General features: G+C 31.9%; 1 protein-coding gene across 1 annotated transcript; it reads left to right on the forward strand.

Annotated features, from left to right (window-relative positions):
• The first annotated feature begins 9401 nt into the window (after positions 1 to 9401).
• LOC134700269 (lysosomal proton-coupled steroid conjugate and bile acid symporter SLC46A3-like) lies at positions 9402 to 16103 on the forward strand. Its single transcript, XM_063561627.1, has 4 exons — positions 9402 to 10626; positions 11665 to 11748; positions 13262 to 13418; positions 16013 to 16103. The coding sequence occupies exons 1-4, from the start codon at positions 9465 to 9467 to the stop codon at positions 16101 to 16103; spliced, it is 1494 nt and encodes a 497-aa protein (XP_063417697.1). The 5' UTR covers positions 9402 to 9464.
• Positions 16104 to 18888: the final 2785 nt, after the last annotated feature.

Consider the following 18888-nt stretch of genomic DNA (forward strand, 5'->3'; position numbering starts at 1 on the left):
ATGTCGCTGCCACTCAATATAATCAAAAAAAGGATTGAACTGGTCCAGAGGCAAGATGTCACAATGTTTATATTGTTGACTTTTACACAAGCTGGTCCTTGGAAATGCTATGAGCAGTTAATTGAATTGGTAAATTACGTTGTTTTACATGTATAATAGATGACTGTTTGACCGATAGATAGGTGGTTGTCCAATGAATAACTGGTTGACCTATGAATAGCTGGTTGGCTGATGCATAGGTGGTTGTCCAATGGATAACCGGTTGGCGGATGGATAACTGGTTGGCCGATGGATATGTGGTTGTCCAATGGATAACTGGTGGGCTGATGGATAGGTGGTTGCAATTGGCCAATGGATAGGTGGTTGACCGATTTATAACTGGTTGACCGAGGGATAAATGGTTGACCGATGGATAGGTGATTGACCGATTAATAACTGGTTGACCGATGTATATGTGGTTAATCGATGCATGACTTGTTGACCGATTGATAACTGGTTTACCGATTGATAGATGGTTGACCGTTTGCTAACTTGTTTGCTGATGGATAGGTGGTTAACCATCTGAGTAATGGTTGGCCGATGAATAGGTGGTTGACCGATGGATAACGTGTTGGCCGATGAATAGGTGGTTGGCCGATGGATAGGTTGTTGACAAATAGAAAACTGGTTGACCGATGAATAACTGAATGGCCGTTGGATAGATGGTTGACCAATGGATAACGGGTTAACCGATGGATAACTGGTTGGCCGATGGATAACTGGTTGACCGATGGTTAGGATGTTAACTGATGGATAACTGGTTGGATGATGGATAGGTGGTTGACTGATGGATAACTGGTTGGCTGATGGATAGATGGTTAACCGATGGATAAACGATTGACCGATGGATGGATGGTTGACCGATGGATAGATGGTTGACCGATGGATAACTGGTTGATCAATGGATATAGGAAGTACCTACGTATTAATTTAGCCTACATTTTTACTATTTGTATTGTCATCTGATAATTTCATGCTAATAATCAGGTGCACAGTTTTCTCTGCTTTCAAAATATCTCTGTTTGAAATTATGTGGAAAACAATAAGGCCTGAAATATTGTGTTTTTTTTTAGCAACAAGATTGTCCTGTATTAGTTACACATAAAGTTGAATTATTTGAGTTGTCGTATTTACGTCATGCCGGCTAACCAATTAGACCTTGTTATTTTAGTAGTATAGATATCCATTATTACACTCATATATTTATATTCAGGTTTATTCATCAGAAATTGTATCTGTTTTTTTTAATTATTAATATATATAATTGACTACAGAACCGGAAATACTGAACACGAAGTAGTATAGTGTAGACAGAGACTTTCTTTTTATATTTGCAGGTAAATTGCATTCTTAAATTACGATAAAAAGATAATAAAAACAACAAATGTTAACTATTAATGAAACCGTTATTCAATGTATAAACGTCATAAAAAATATTGCTTAGCCCTGGGGTTGAAGTCATAAAACTTTGATCAGTGCTTGGAGCACCAAAATCATGTACGAAACATGAAATCAAGCCTTTTGGTTGGTTGATTTTAGAGTACGAGTACAAAAATTGTGCTCAAAAGTTTTATGAATGCAAGGCCGGGGATTGAAGTCATAAATCTTTGCTCAGTGTCTGGAGCACAAAAACATGCTCGAAACATGAAATCCAGCAATTTAATTGGTTGATTTTCGAGTCTGAGTACAAAAATCATGCTCGAATGTTTTATGACTTCACCTGCTGGTGTTTACTCGATCTACTCCCTTCATCTACTAGTATATACTATGATTTCTTTATTGTCTTTTGAGTTAATGATGTTCAAAACATACGAATGATTTCTTTTCACAAAATGCTCAAACTTGGGTATCTGAAGGGCAAGAATGCGTAAATACCTTGCAACAGGCCAACTGGACAAGGTGTAGTTGTTCGCCTCTTTTTCCTTTGTTGGCTTTGTCGATATGTTGGTTTTTATTGGGTTAATTGAACTGTCCAATACGTTTGATATATAGTGTTATACAAATATTAAAGAAAATGGGATAGTGTCAATGAAACGTCACTGCAACAGAGATCAAATGTTATAGTAATTACCAACTGTTTGTCACTGTATGGCCTCAAAACAATTACTCTAGACTTAAGACAGTCACATATATAATTTGGCAGTTTTAAAAATGTTTTGGGCGCCCAACCCTCCATACATGGCATAGTGTGTAATGGTTGATAATATGTATGAATAATAAAACGCAGTTGAAGAAGGTCTTACTTATCAAAACGATACAAAACACAAAAACACAAGTAATAAGACAAAGGCTGGTAACAAAAGAAATATCATAATTACAGATCTTAGAGTCCTACCAGTTAATGACAGCTAGTTCAAAGCAAATAACAACTTATATATAATTATGTATCCAAGACTAAAGTATCAATGATAACACATCTAACATCAAATGGATTTAGTGTAAAGACGTCATTAACAATCAGAGATTAATTCAGATTGTTTATTTATTGATGTCATATATGTGAGTTTATTTTTTTATTTCAACTATCAGAGTCTCTTTCCGTATACTTCCCTATATATGAAGGCATTGTTAGTCTTGTGTTATTTTAATTTTAGTTTCTTGTGTACAATTTGGAAATTAGTATGGCGTTCATTATCACTGAACTAGTATATATTTGTTTAGGGGCCAGCTGTAGGACGCCTCCGGGTGCTGGAATTTCTCGCTACATTGAAGACATGTTGGTGACCTTCTGCTGTTGTGTTTTTTTATTTGGTCGGGTTGTTGTCTCTTTGACACATTCCCCATTTCCATTCTCAATTTTATTAAGACTTTCCGAAAAACGGGTTGGTATTATATTCGGAATACAACTTTTTTAGCATTTATTATACAATCTTTGCCTGTAACAAGTCATGAATATGACAGTTGTTATCCATTCGTTTGATGTGTTTAAGCTTTTGATTTTTCCATTTGATTAGGGACTTTCTCTATTGAATTTTCCCCAGAGGTCCGTATTGTGATGATCTTACTTTTTCATGCCCAACTGCCCCTGGTCTCGAGGAATCAAGGTCGCCTCAAATGTTGAATGTCTTGGGTTCGAACCTCGACCGGGTCAACACAAAGTCTTTTGGATTGATGTATGCTGCTTTTCCGTGAAGCATGCGACATTAAGCATAAGGAGCAAAGGGTGGTAGACTTGGGGTCAGAATAATGTGTCAGGGTATGGTGTAATGTCTCTTTGGTGACGGTTACCCTGTAAGCTATCACGTTAAAATCCGTTTCAGCTTGTCGACCAAAGTACAAAGTAATGTCAATATCCATATAAATTTCAGATGTTATCGCCCTGAATATGCATTTAATTTGCTGCTGGACAATAAATGTAGAACAATCCATCATCATCTTCTGCATTTTTGCCCATTATTTTCTGAAAATATCGAGATAATATCAAAATTTTCTCACGTTTTATTCCCAAACCTGTATGAATGTTTGCATCAAAGCATAATCTTCCTCATAACGCACGACAAACACATCAAATCAAGGTTTTGAGGACATTCCAAGTAATATTATTTGTCTACCGCAGCACAAGTTCGTTGCAATTATATTTAAGCCAGGAGAGTCGTTATGCTGAGAATTATCAAATATTATTTATAAATTGATTGTCAATTATTGGTGAACAAAATTGGACAGTACATGATGTATATTTCATGCGTCCAAAGAACTTTCTGGATTTACTTTCACAAGGAACGCGCAAAGCGGAATATTTGTTAGCCAATAATTTATAAGAATCCGAACCGAGTTGAAAGTTAGGTTCTACATTTCAATTTTAAAATGATTTTCTATAAATTATGTTATTACTGAAAATTTTGCTGATGATACCAAAGACCGCCCACCAGCATCGGTATTCACCCAGTGCTGTTAAAAATAATAAAAAAAAAAATCCGATGCTTTTTTCTCGATTTACCTTGATAAGGATTGCCCCCAATTTTAAACAGTTGGGCTGGGGCATAACAAATGAGAAAAAATCAAAAAGAGTAAAACAGCATTCTTAAATTAGTTACTTGTTAATAAGTAGACGCAGACGAAGATCAATGGAACTAATGCCGGTGGATTTTGAGAGGCACGTAAGAAATATATCTTGTAGACAGTCGGCAATACTCGGGTGAATTCTATACTCTTCTTCTATTCGTTATGGAATCAGTAGAGTAGTGACGAATGATAATGTAGGTAAAATAATCTGAAGTTTAATGAAAGGTGAGCTGTACACAGTGATTGGACATTCCGATCATATTGATTTTTAAATGCGCTAGGTGTGCTTGTAATACAAGTTGTACTTTACAAAACATTTAACCAAACTACAAATTGAATGTATAATGAAAAGGACAAAATTCTATGATGAAACTTATAATATCGATGTTATGTTTTTTATTTGAATATTTGAAAAATTAAAAATGTAAAATTGACCTTAATTTTTACAGCGGATGACCGTGCGAGCATTCCGATGTATTACTATCGCCTAGATTTCCATTACGTAATTTTCGTGTTGGGTTTTTAACTGATCTATAAACATGATAAATACGCCGGAATCATCAAGTGCAAAGAAACGTTCCTTATCGGTTACTATAAATTCATTCCTTCAATGAATATGGATTAAAAAAAAATTTGAACATAAATTCAAAATATTAAAATGTTTTATAAATATATATACGATATAAGTAAAGAATCATTAATATATATGCACACGTACCAAAAAAATGTTTTTACACATATTCGGAAGAATATCTTAAGAACGATTGCAATCTACCATAATGAGTCATCGGTTATTGCTCTCGTTTTGCGGGAAAATATAAATGCCCACTCAAATCCATTCTATGAGAAAAATCGAACTATTTCAGAAGAGTGTCTATGCACTTGCACTGCACTATTATTAATTAATAGAATAGAATGATATACACATTGATGAACATTATATACGTAACTGAAATATAAAAATATTAATATAATTAAGAACCAATTGTTCAGAGAACAATTGAAGGTCTTTCCACCACTATCAATATATTTTGATATGAAAACATTTATATTCAGTTCAAATGTCAATTCCTGTTGCTTTATGATGTATTATGATGAATTTAGGGCAAAGGTCAAAATCTACAATGTCGAATTTGCTTATGACCTTGACCTCAATTTCAAGGTCATAAACCTATGATCTTGAATTAAAAGATCTTAGGTCTGCAATATGTATGGATAATGATTTACATCATTTTACGTATTATTCCAAATATAAAAGAGGGGGAAAACTCCAATTTACGGTCAACGTACCCTCGCAATCAAAATGTTAGTGTAACGACATGTCGCAACTAACGATTTAATAAAAATAATTTGTCGATATCTTTAAGATTTTTGAACATAAGTGAAAATAAGCTGAAATCAAAATTTAGAATATGACCTTGATCTTTGACCTTGACCTTATTTTCAGTTTTTTGGACCAAGGATCACAAATCAAACGATCCTAGGTCTCTATCACTTATGGTTTACCAGTCAGAAACGCAAATCACCTATATCAAATACATAAGGGGGAATAACTCTCGTATGGAGTCTCTGGATAGCTTCGATCCAATTAAAATTCTCATCCTGAAGATGTAACGAGCAATTTGGTAAAATAATTGTGTCGTAATCTTTTACGGTTGCGAAGAAGTAGTGGCCACAAAAAAAAAAATTGTTTGGTGAGATAACTCTCACAAAGTGAAGTATTTGGTTACAATAATTATCAATTTTAGAAGCGTATAAACTACGTATACGATATCATAATATTCCAAATATATAAGCGGTTTCTTTTTAAACATCAATAATACGCAAGAAAAAAATTAGGTGGAAGAAAAAAATAAAATAATTAAAAACCAATTGTTCAGAGAACAATTGAAGGTCTTTCAACCAATAAGGATCTATTTTGATATGAAAATATTAAAATTCAGTTGAAAATGTCAGTTTAAATGGCTTAATGATGTATAAATATGAATTTCGAGCAAAAGTCAAAATCTAGAGCGTCCAATTAACCTATGACCTTGACCTCAATTTCAAGGTCATAAACCAAGGACCCCAAATCAAAAGACCCTAGGTCTGTAATATGTATGGTTCATGAGTAATATCACTTTACGCATAATTCTACATATAAGAGGGGCGAAAACTCCAATTTATTGTCTACGCACCCTTTCAACCAAATTTCATTAGTTCCCACATGTCGTAACTAACAATTTGGTAAAAATAATTTGTCGATATCTAATAAGGTTAATGAAAATAAGTAAAAATAGGCAAAAATCAAAATTTAGAATTTGACCTTGACCTCTGACCTTGACCTAATTTTCATTTTTGGGACAAAGGACCTTAAATCAATAGACCCTAGGTCTCTATCACTTATGGTTTACCATTTTGAAATGCATATCACTTATATCATATATAAAAGGGGGGATAACTCTGATATGGAGTCTCCGGATAGCTTCGGTTAAAATTAAAATCCTAATCCTGGAGATGTAACGAGCAATTTGGTAAAATAAATTTGTCGTAATCTTTTACGGTTGCGAAGGAGTAGTGGACACAAGAAAAACAGTGTTTGGGGAGATAACTCTTATAACGTAAAGTATTGTGTTACGCGGTTGTCGAAATTGAAAGCTTATAAACTATACGATATCATATTCCAAATATCTAAGCGACAGCTTTTGAAACAACAAAACTACGCAAGAAAAAAATTTAGGCGGAAGAAGAAAAATAATAATAATCAGAACAAAACCTATAGGTCTTTCAACCGAAAAGGTTGAAAGACCTAATAATAATCAGAACAAAATCAAAAGGTCTTTCCACGGAAAGATGGAAATACCTTATTATATAAACCAGAATATACCAATTTGTATCGCTACACTATAATAGTTAATACGGTGAGGTTGAATTCCCTGTCGTTTATTTATCATCCAAACACGAACTTGTCTCAGAAAAAAAAAATTGATATCTGTACTTTAACCTCACTTCAGGTATAGAGATGGGATTTTTTTTCTGAGACAAGTACTTGTGACCATCCACTAGAACTTGCGGTCATCCGATATTCAGTACTATGTCTTAATTTAAGTACTTTGAGTAAAGATTGATTTTTTTTCCAAAACAAATTTATACAAGATATATCGTGAAAGAGGATGCGTTTTGATTGCTTTTGGGAAAACTTTACAAAGATCAAACTTTAAGAACAAAAAAGTACTTCCCTAAACAATGAGCTTATCCCATTATACCGGTACATTAAACTGTGATAGGTTCCGTACTGACAAAATTTTAAGTGTTTCAAAATAATTAGCAGCTTTACAAAAAAGAACAAAATACAAATACTAATAGTACTAGAACGAAACTAACGACACACACTAGCATATTATACATCAGAAGAACATCAAAAGAAAAAAGAACATTTCAACTGAATAAGAAGGCTATCAAACCCGAATCCCTTTGTGTTGGTATTCAAATAAATTTCACGATTTAGATATTCTTATATCAGTGTTATTGCTTTAGTTCTACGCAGTCCAATAAAAGGCAGAATGAGAAATAATATTAATAGTGTAAGTGAACAGTATATTATTAATAGACTAGGTAAGGTGATGTATCAGTTTCTGTATCTTATGCAAATCATTCGACAATGTAACAAACACAAAACTAAAATACTTGGTTGTAAAAAGAGGAATATCAGTTTGAATAAAAATAGGTATTGATAACTGGAATGGTAGCTATAGTGTATGCTACATCACATGCAACACAGAACGGACAGCTCTGAAGTCAATGAAAGTTATATTGTGTAATATGAGTCAATAACCCAGAAACAAGTTTGTGAGAACAGAACGTATTAAGAATAATATATCTTGTTTTCTTTCAGACACAACGTTTTTCTAATTTGACAAAGCATTGATTTGGTGATGTTACTAACCAAAAACAACTCCGCCTAAATGATTTGAGTAACAATGCACACTCTCTGTCAAGGAAAATTCAATCATTGTATTTGACAAATATACCTTAGCGGGAAATTAAGATTGTTCGCTGGTAACGTTTAACCTTTTCTTTCCAAGCCTCTCAGAATCATATTTAGTATTGTATAGTAAATTATATTACAGTGACCATGTACCGGTATTTCATACTTAGATTTGTTTTAACATCTACATGTTTTACTGCCGAAATCGTAGCTTATACAGCTTAAAAGGCTTGGGCCCACGAACAGTATGGTGTACAATTCATCATGTCTAAATGATAAATTATCACAAATACACACATTTTAACTATCTTATATAATTATCAAGATAATCACTTCAAACAAATAGTATGTTGACAAAAATATTTTGTACTACGTTATATATAAACAAGTGTTAAACGGTAAGTTGTATTTTAATATGATGTAGTAACTATGATAATAAGAAGTTGTGGTATCATTGCCAATGAGTCAAATTTCTAACATAGCCCTAACAACTATAATATATCGCCGTATGGCTTTAAAAAATGAACAAAGCCATTTACAGCATAGTCAGTAATATGAGGCACGAAACGGCAAATGTAAAACATTCAAATGAAGAAATTGATGGCCTGATTTATAAACAAAATATTGATCGCAAACCAAATTAGATTTAAAGCAAAAAACGACAACTTGAATTTTGTTTATTTGTATGAACATATTGCAGTATTTGCGAATATGTGACCATGCATTTCCCCAATTTTCCTATTGGAATTAATTCGCTGCATAAATAAATAATCACAATTACGTAGGAATAGTCCAGAAATCAAAACTACGGAGGGTAATACCAAGACATTATATCATGTGTTATAATGAATATACCTTCATGGTCAAAATGAAAAGAAACAAATTGGATTAATTATCAAAATCTAGTAAAAAAGAAATGTGATGTCAAAAGTAAAGGACAACTCCTCAAAGGTTTTTTTGTCTGTTTTTGTTTTTCCACAATTTGTATTTACTCAGGACAACTTATAGAATAAACATATAAGTATTAACAACAAAACATTGAAGATACATATGTTGTTTTCAATAAAAATAGAGGTAGGTTTATATCCCAATGAAACAGAAACCCGGAAACAGTGAAAACCAAAATAGACAGCTGGAGTGATCCATACAGTATTCAACAATAGAGATTGTATATATCATATACACTTCTACTTTTCCTATCAAGTAAATACATGCATATGACATATAATCAGAAACAACACGACTTGATAACACCAAAGAATACACGAAAAATCAGTTTCTTTGAATAATTTGCACCAGTAATGAGTACAGATCCGGTACACCATTTCTTAGGTATTTCGTTCAAATGTACGGTTTCTTAATCATTGTTAGTTCTAGCATCTTTGAGTTGAAATTAAAACGGCTCATTTCATGTTGAACTACAGACAGACAAAGATGAAATAAGCCAGTATTTTGTATGATAGTTAAAGAAAATTCATTATCTTGCTATCATATAAAAACATATTTCAGAAAAGAAATGTCTGGAGAAAAGGAAGATGAAGCAAAACTGGAAGAAGAACCAGTCCCGAAACTAAGAATTCGCCATTTGCTAATGCCAGTTATCATAATACTAATGACCTTTGGGAATGTTGTTGTCAGTACGGCTGAAACACAATTTGCTTATTATGCAGTTCAAAAGGAATACAATATAAGCAGTGTTGTATCAGCGTCGCGGCAGTCATTATGTGAGGCAAATACATCGACACCCTTGTTCAAACAGCAACAGAAAATACAATCCATAACTGCAAATTGGAATGCCTACTGTCATCTAGCGCAAAGTGTTCCGGTTCTTTTGATGTCTTTGATGGTTGGATCATGGAGTGATGTGATTGGACGCAGAGCGGCATTATATATTCCTACTTTTGGTTTAATTTTCAAATCTGCGTTTTTTGCAATAGGTATACAACTGGAGTGGAACATATATACCTTTGTGATCGCTTTTTTCGTTGATGGTGTGTGTGGAATGTGGATAAGCCTTTTAGCATCAGCGTACTCTTTTACTGCAGATTTAACAAACTATGGGAAAAGTAGGATGTTTGGTGTAGTTTTTGTTGACATGACTCTTGGCGTTGGTATTGCATTAGGAGTAGTCACATCTGGGTATATTATCAAGTTTTTAGGATTTCTGTACGGATCTGTACTTATGGTTGGAGTAGGAGTTTTACTCTGTGTTCTGATTAGTTTACTACCAGAGAGCAAAAGGTCAACAAATAAAATAACATCTACGACACAATTCGAATATCTAAAAAGTGCAGTTTCATTCTATTTCAAAAAGAGTCCAACGAGATACAAGTACATCCTCCTTGCAATTGTATTTTCATGTCAAGCGCTGCCTAATATTGGCAGGATAAATGTGCAGTCACTTTATGTAATGAATTCTCCCTTCTGTTGGAGTTCTGTACTAATTGGATTGTTTGGAGGAGTTAGAAGTGTCGCTCAAACAATTGTGGGAGTATCATTGACATGGCCTCTTTACAAATGCATGTCAACAGACGCCATGGTTATTGTTGGTTCTCTCTCTGCGATTGGCTATTATATCCTGACAGCACTTTCTACAAACGATATAATGTTATTTATGAGTAAGTATTGGTGGATAATTTTCTCATTTACTAACGTCAAAACGTGTACTTACAATTACTAGTAATCAACATAATTACACATGAAAAACTGTGTTCAAAAACAGGGGCGAAATATACCAGAGGGACAGACAAACTCATTGATTGGAAATAAAATGAAAAATAAGAGCAAAACATAGAAAACTAAAGAATAAGCAACACACATGCAAACCCTACCAAAAAGTGGGGGTCATCTCAAGTATAGTTTGGTTGAATCTAAAAAAAAAAATATCTGTACACCAACGACACAGATCATTTAAATAAAAAGATTAGAAACAAACTTTTACAATTCAAATTCTTTTGACCAATAATAAAATCATACATAGACATATACACATATACACATCAGTTTCAAAATACAATAATAAAGCTTGCCCAATTTAAAAAAAAAAACATAAACATTTGTAATGCAACACGATTTTGAGATTATTGGTCGTTGTTTTACAGTTGATGTTTTTTGTATATGTGTTTAATTCATGTAAGTTAGCATCAAACTTCAAAAACATTATTGTTATGTACATGTAGTTATATTTATTCAAATGGGTTCACAAATAGTATATGTTTCGTCCATCAACTGAAACTCAAGATATCATTTATGATAACATAAGCTAATAAAAGGGAAGAAAACTGTCAATTGCAATAAATGAATTGTATGCGACTGTCATCCAAGTGAGAAGGTATATAAAACCAGGCGTAAACAACCATTTTCTACAAAGGAAAATGTTTGTACAAAAACAGGAATATGACAGCTGTCATCTATTCGTTTGACGTGTTTGAGCTTTTGATTTTGCCATTTTATTACGCTACGGACATTCAGTTTTGAATTTTTCTCGAAGTTCAGACTTTTTGTCATTCTCCTTTTTACAATTTCTTTTACTTATGACTTACTAGCGCAAAACAAATACAACATATAACCAGTTATGATGGTAAACTTTTAATACTGTCACATTAATACTTATTTGTTTTAACATATATAATATTGCTTTACTATTGCATTTTCAGCGCCCGTCGTAGGTCTTTTTCTGAACTTTCCAGTTATTGTAATACGATCTGAAATGTCGCAAATAACACCAAAAGATAGACAAGGTAATATGTATCCTCCTGTATTGACAGTTAATTTCCTTTTTTAAATTATCAAATAAAAAACATTTTATTAATATATCTGTTTTCATAGTGAATAAGATTTAGATTATTTAACAAGGTTGACTCCCGTGTCTCTTTATTTGGCAATATTACCTTTTATTTCTGTTTGTTTTGTTCACGCATCGTTGTCAATATAATGACGTTGCATGCGACAAGTAAGTTTATCTAACTACAAAACGAGGCTCTATTTACCATTTTCGTTATAAGACATACTGTATCATGTCAGGAATATTACAGTTGTTATCCAGTCGTTTGGTGTGTTTTCAACTTTTAATATTGCCATTTGATTATGGAAAAAGTCGGCAATGTAACTATGGGTAGGGAAAGAAAACAAATATCTTCAATAATGTAAACCAAGGTTTAATGCATTACAATGATATGTAGAGGTGGAGGTGTTATTGGGGTAAATTTCAATCTACAAAAGTTAAGAATTACAAAATGTATAACACAATTTGATTTTTTCTCAATTTGTCATATTTTGAATTACTAATAATGATTGTTGAGGCTTTCAGTCGAAAGATAAAAAAAAAGATATTTTTTGTTAATCGGAAATATTGAGCAAAATGAAAATCTTGAATGAAGGGGTTTTGTCATGATTAAAACAATGTGATAAATTGTCTGATCGATATACATATTTGACGTTCTTATATTTCCTACCGGTACCAGTAGTTTGAAATTTGAACTTTTACTTCTACTACTTAAAATTTAGGCTTATTATTCATTTTTGAAGGTATGTTCCAAAGTATGAATAAGTAAATAAATGTTATTTATAAATTAATTACACAATGATTTTATAAGTAATGTGAAAGTCATTCTCTTTATTGAAAACTGTATATATTAACCCAAAACATATAGAATTGAAAGCTAATTTTCACACTTGCTATCTTTATAACCATCATAATCTTAAATTCTGCGTGTGAAATGCCAGTTTTATCATATTATTGCATGTGAAAGCCTAGTTTCACGCAAAGCCCTTGTAGGTTGACATGAATTCAATACTAGTAAATGTTTTAACACATTCATAGTTTAAGTGTTATGTATGTATTACTTATGATTGTGGGACCATAGACGTAACTGCAAACCATATTATATAAAAAAAAATAATGTTTAATAGACAAACTCAAAGATAAGTCAACGCAAAATTATCACAAGCCTTAGGGAAATTAAAAACTGACTCATTTAAAATTTGTTTTGGTAAAAGGATAATTGAAAAATGTATATCATTGTCTTTAAAATACAAAATGGTTACCTTTCAACAATAAAATAGAAGATTTCAGATGATGAATATAATTGAATTGTTTTATTGCTTCGATTACGAAGACAGTAATGTTGTGGTAATCATTTGATACTCTTTCTTGACCATTAGATTCATTGAGATCATTTCCTATATCAATAAGGTAAAACTTAATTTAGTTTTTAATTTATTAAATGTTCAACCAAAATAATTGAATTTTAGGGGCACTTTATGGAAGTATAGCTGCAATCGATTCTGGGTGCTCTCTTATTGGTTCTGTGCTTTCAAATCTCCTATATAGCGGAACTGTGTCGGTTTATAAAGGATTCGCTTGGCTAGCTTTTGGATGTTGCCATATAGTTGGGTTATTATTCTTCGGGTAATGTATCAATTTTAGATATTCAATATATTGTATAAATATATGCTCAGACATGTTACATTTACACGTGACTGCTATATGGTGTAAATGTTACCCCTTATATCACCATGTGAAACCTATCAAGTATGTTCTAATAGTATACTTTTTTAATGGTTTTCTGTATAATTTTACGAAAATTACGTAGTTTGGAGGTCATTTATTTCACCTATCTTCGTTTACATTAGCCAAAGCAATAGTAGGTAACATAAAAAGAAAGAGAAACACCACTTACCAAAGAAGTATTCAAACGTATAAATTGAGACTAACTGATACAAATTAGAATGTACTATGTCAAAATATGCTGCACTGAATTTCAATGAAAGAGACTTAAGCGCTATAACTCTAAAAACAAATTACATAAAAAGCAACCGATGCAAATAAAAGAATCAGTTACAATGTGCATTGTACATCATATACATCCCAACATTCAAAGATTTTAAAACAGAACGGAGTTATGTTTCCTTTACCTTGTGTTTAGTATTTACATTCTATGTATTTATATATATATATATATATATAAACGCCTAAAAAGTGTACATAACAACACCAATAACACAAAAAGGAACTATAAATGTAATTATTTATAAATATTTCGGATAACAGATATCCTTCGTCAGTCAGATTCTGATGTTAAATGAATCATCTTTAAGTCTTCTTAGATTAAACTTTTACTAAATCTTGAAATTTATACAATCAAAAAAGGCAAACCGAACATCAGTTAAGACGCTTGCACCATTCCAAAAATATGTTGAATATGAAATAGGTTATATGACTAATTACATCAGAGAGTTCACATAAATGTTTTAAATAAAAATAATAATGTGCGATATGAACTAGCACAATTCTAAAGCTTTAACAGTGTCGATAATTATGATGTTACAAGAAAGATTGCGTCAATAAGAATTCCAAATAAACAGCATTGAACGGTCTTATTTCTAAATAAACAGCACTGAACGGTCTAAATTTCTAAATATTTCAGATTTGACAACTGTAGTGAAGTTACATTAGAGTCTGCGATGTTTAAAACAAACGACCGTTTAAAAATAATAAAAAATTTTGACTAAAGTAAAAAAGTTGGACGTGGCTTGGTACTTATACATCCCTCAAAAAACTAAGCAATTTATATTGTTATATATATATTATGTGACTGTATCTTACATTAATTTGTAGGATCCTTTACTATAGATAATTAAGCTAATCTGTAACAATAACATCTCCATGCCTTATTTATCATGTACTGTACGCCGCTAGATTAAAACTGACGAGGAAAGGTAACACACGTCCACCGGAATATATATACAACTCGTCTAAACATCAAACCAACAATGTTAGATCTGTAAATTTGTTTTCACAAATTTTGTGTTCTTCCCTCACCGGGATTCGAACCCATGCTAATTAGATATCGTGACACCAAATTTCCTGCACTGTAGCCGTCCCGCTAGACCACACGATCACCTAGGCGTCATAATAATAAAGCTTTCGGTGGCCGTGTGTCACCTTTCATCGCCAGTTTTAATCTAGCATAGTACTACAGTACATGATATATAAGGCATCTAGATGTTATTGTTACAGGTCAGCTCAATTATCTTTAGTAAAGGATCCTACAAATTAATGCAAGATACAGTCACTGAAAATAATTATATTTATAAATACTGTACGTCTGAGTCAGTGACAACTCTACAACAGATGTATCCATCGAATCACCAGCAATGATGGTGATACATGGATGTGTACATTATGTATATACAACTCGTCTAAACATCAACTAAACAATGTTAGATCTGTAAATTTGCTTTCGCAAAGTTTGTGTTCTTCCCTCACCGGGATTCGAACCAATGCTACTGAGATATAGATAGTTTAGCTGATTTGTAAAAATAACATCTCCATTCCTTATATATCATGTACTGTAGTACGACGCTAGATTTGAATACTTATTGCGAAAAAATTGTATCCTTTAGACGTAATTTCTTAAATTTAATTCAAGTGTTTATACTTACATATGTAAGAATCATAATCTAAAAGCATTTCCCATTATTCCGTAAGCATAGTTTTATAATAGATAAAGAATATATATGAATATCTCATAAGATCATATTTGAGTTACATTTAAATTGTATTTTCATCTTAAGTCATTTGAATATATGAACGTAATACATACTACGAGTGAAATCCTTATAGTCTCTTAAGACTGTCATACAAGTGAAAGGTTAGCTAACTATTAAACCAGGTTCAATCCACCATTTTCCACATAAGAAAATGCATGTTCCTAGTCAGGAAAATGACAGCTGCATGTTATCCATTCGTTTAAGCTTTTGATTTTGCCATTTGATTAGTGACTTTCCGTTTTGAATTTTCCTCGGAGTTCAGTATTTTTTTTAGATATGTAGATATACAAAACAAAACAACACATCAACTCCGGTTCATTTGATTGGGTAACATATAGCTGTACATTTAAGTTGTTTAATATATGTTTACATGTACATTTATTATTTTTTATACAAGAAACATTTCGCAAAACAGATTAATAAAATATGTTCTTTTCTCTTTTTATGCAGATTGTATATGCTTAAAAACAGAGAAGAAAAGAAAAAGGAAGAAAATGAAGATACAAATCATAAAGATTTTAAGTTTGCAAGACTTTCATAATTGTTGGTCTGAAAATAACAGAACAAATGACACGTCTTATGTTGCTTGATTTTAAATATGTACGTAACTGTAACAATTTCAACAAACGAGTAAAGCAGATTTTACTAGATTCATAGACAGGAATGAAGGGCGTTTCTTACCGTAGCTACATAAAGGAATGCTAAGTGAAGGAATACGTTTTAAATTCAATTTTAAAACTATAAAAATGCATCTTATATGTATTTTAACAGTTTTGTTGCAACTCATACGGCAAAACTAAATTATTCTTGCCGATACGTCAACGTCATGGAGTATGAAGCAGGTAGTATTTCCAATAGTTCTGTGTACTATTTTTACTTTCAACAATGCATAGTAATTTGAACAACTATCATTTGTATTTGAATAGTAACTCGTCCTACTTAAGGATGTATTTATGTTCCAACCATAATTATTTTCTAAAATAAAATGTCCTGTACCAAGTCAGGAATACGGCAGTTATCAAATAGATCGGTGCTATGTTTTTATGTTGCGTTGGCGTTTATTTTTGTTGAACTTTCTAACTTTTCTAGTGTTTCTAATGTTCCGTTGTTTTCCTCTTATGGTTGGTGTGTTTTAGTTTGTAACCGGATTTGTTTTTTTCTGAATCGATTTATGACTTTTGAACATCGGTATACCTCAGGTATGGGGCGAATTACATTGCAATGGAATGTATAATATTACAATTACTTTGACAAAACCATGCACTATATTACAATTACAATGACATGCTTTTATCAAAGTAATGCATTAAATTACAATTACTTTTTTTTAAAGTAATGCAGTCTGTAATGCATAGAAATTCAGACTACAAATTGTAAATTATATTATAAATAAGTGAAAAAAATCAAACATTGAAAAACAACATGAAGTCACAAAAGACTCTAGCATACTCAATAACTGTTCGCTTACATGTTAGATTAAAGGTCTATTCAATACAACTATAACATTTTAACATCATAAGGATTTCAAGGAAATTACACAGAGATAAAATATGTTATTCAGGTCTCGGACAGGGTATATAAATACTGGGAAATTCCCGGCTTAGAGTTTATATCCCCTGATCCCAAGGCGATATAAGCACTTAGCCGGGAAAGTCACAGTATATACTCTTTCTGAGACCTGAATTACACATATATTACGGATTGCCCCTGACTTAATGTTATTTTCTAGTGCAGGCATTTGTTGACAACATATATATATTGGAAACCCAAACCTAAAATGTTCGGCATACGTGATGGATTTTCTTATTTGCTGTGAACATAATTTTATCGTGTTTTTATCGTGTATGTAATAATTTATAATAACACTTTTAACATTAAATTTAAGTATTAAAGTGTAAATTGCTTGATTTTGTACCAAAAATGTATTATTGACTGAATCACGTCATTGTTTTCCCGCTGTGAGCCTCTGACAGGATGATAGCTTTTGACTACGTCACATAGTAACCGGTGTTATGATGACGTTTTTTAGGTTCCAATTGGGAATTAAAACGTCGTATATACCCCGGGAGTTTCCTGAATATATACTGACATCTCTGTGTTGTTATCCAATCACAAACCTCGACACATTTGTAATCCGGAATATAGTTTAATGTTTATTTTTATTGTATAGCAATATAATATGTCATACAGAATGTAACCAAAAGTTAGCGTGCAAAAAATTCCAATATTGCACTAGTGCAATAAATCTTTAAAATTCATGACGTCATCAACGACAAGATCTTAGTTTTAACCAATTTTTACTTTCAAATATTATATTGCTATACAATAAAAGGGTTATTGCATGAATATTTAGGAATATTGTCCCTCGTAGATCATATATTGCACTCGCAAGCGCGTGCAATATATAATTCCACTCGGGACAATATTCATGCAATATTTCTAAAGTTTACTTTTCTTTAATAAATATATATTTGTTTAAATCAAAAGTGTTACTGGTAATTTCTTTCCTTTTAGTTTATAAACAAAGATGTTCATTTATGACCAAGTGTCAAAATGGTGAAAACATTTATTTCAAAACAAACTAACTAATGTCAATGGTCAAATTTTTGTCCGTTATTACAAAATGACAAGGTATTTATTGATGTTTTGACAACAATAAAACACTTTAACAGTTACTGTAATGCTTTTCAAATAAAAAAGGAATTTTTCATAATTAATCTAGAAATCCGAAATTCTGATTTAGCTCAACCTCCAACAGTCTGTGAAAGATACATTATACAATGTAGTATGTGAAAAAAGTAATGCTGTATAGTGCTGTGTAATGCATTAATTACACATTTTCTTTAGTAATGCATCAAAATAACAATTACAGAACCCTTTGAATGCTATTACTTGGGAAAATATAATGCATTATCATACATAACAATTATACATTTACATTACCCTATGCCTGTTATACTATACTGTTTCATTTATTTACATGAAATAAAAAAAAAAGCTAAATTTTTTAGTTGATGCTTTGAATTACGTTGAGGAACAAAATAAGTTTAAAATATTGATAGGTTATGGCTGTCCTTTGCAAGGTCTTTTTTTTTAATTTTGGGAAACAATTGACACTGACTTTAACCTTTACATAAGAACTGAATTGGCATTAATTTGGTTTCAAATTGAAAGAAAAGAAATCAAGAATCTGCTTAAACTTTGGTAACTTAGTTTTTAATGATCTATTGAATTCTTATATGAACGAAACATGAGTTTTATGGGGCATAACACATTACACGGTTTCGTCGCCAAAAAAAACAACGGGTCTTGACTTCTGACAAAAT

This window comes from Mytilus trossulus, unplaced genomic scaffold (assembly GCF_036588685.1).
Source record: "Mytilus trossulus isolate FHL-02 unplaced genomic scaffold, PNRI_Mtr1.1.1.hap1 h1tg000128l__unscaffolded, whole genome shotgun sequence".
Classification (NCBI taxonomy): domain Eukaryota; kingdom Metazoa; phylum Mollusca; class Bivalvia; order Mytilida; family Mytilidae; genus Mytilus; species Mytilus trossulus.

What these genes read in the sequence shown, in the direction of transcription:
- LOC134700269 (XM_063561627.1), top strand. Translation starts at nt 9,465, where the DNA reads ATGATAGTTAAAGAAAATTCATTATCTTGCTATCATATAAAAACATAT. An exon ending in CGATATAATGTTATTTATGA is followed by an intron (nt 10,627 to 11,664) that starts GTAAGTATTGGT and finishes TTGCATTTTCAG; the next exon opens with CGCCCGTCGTAGGTCTTTTT. An exon ending in GTTGGGTTATTATTCTTCGG is followed by an intron (nt 13,419 to 16,012) that starts GTAATGTATCAA and finishes CTTTTTATGCAG; the next exon opens with ATTGTATATGCTTAAAAACA.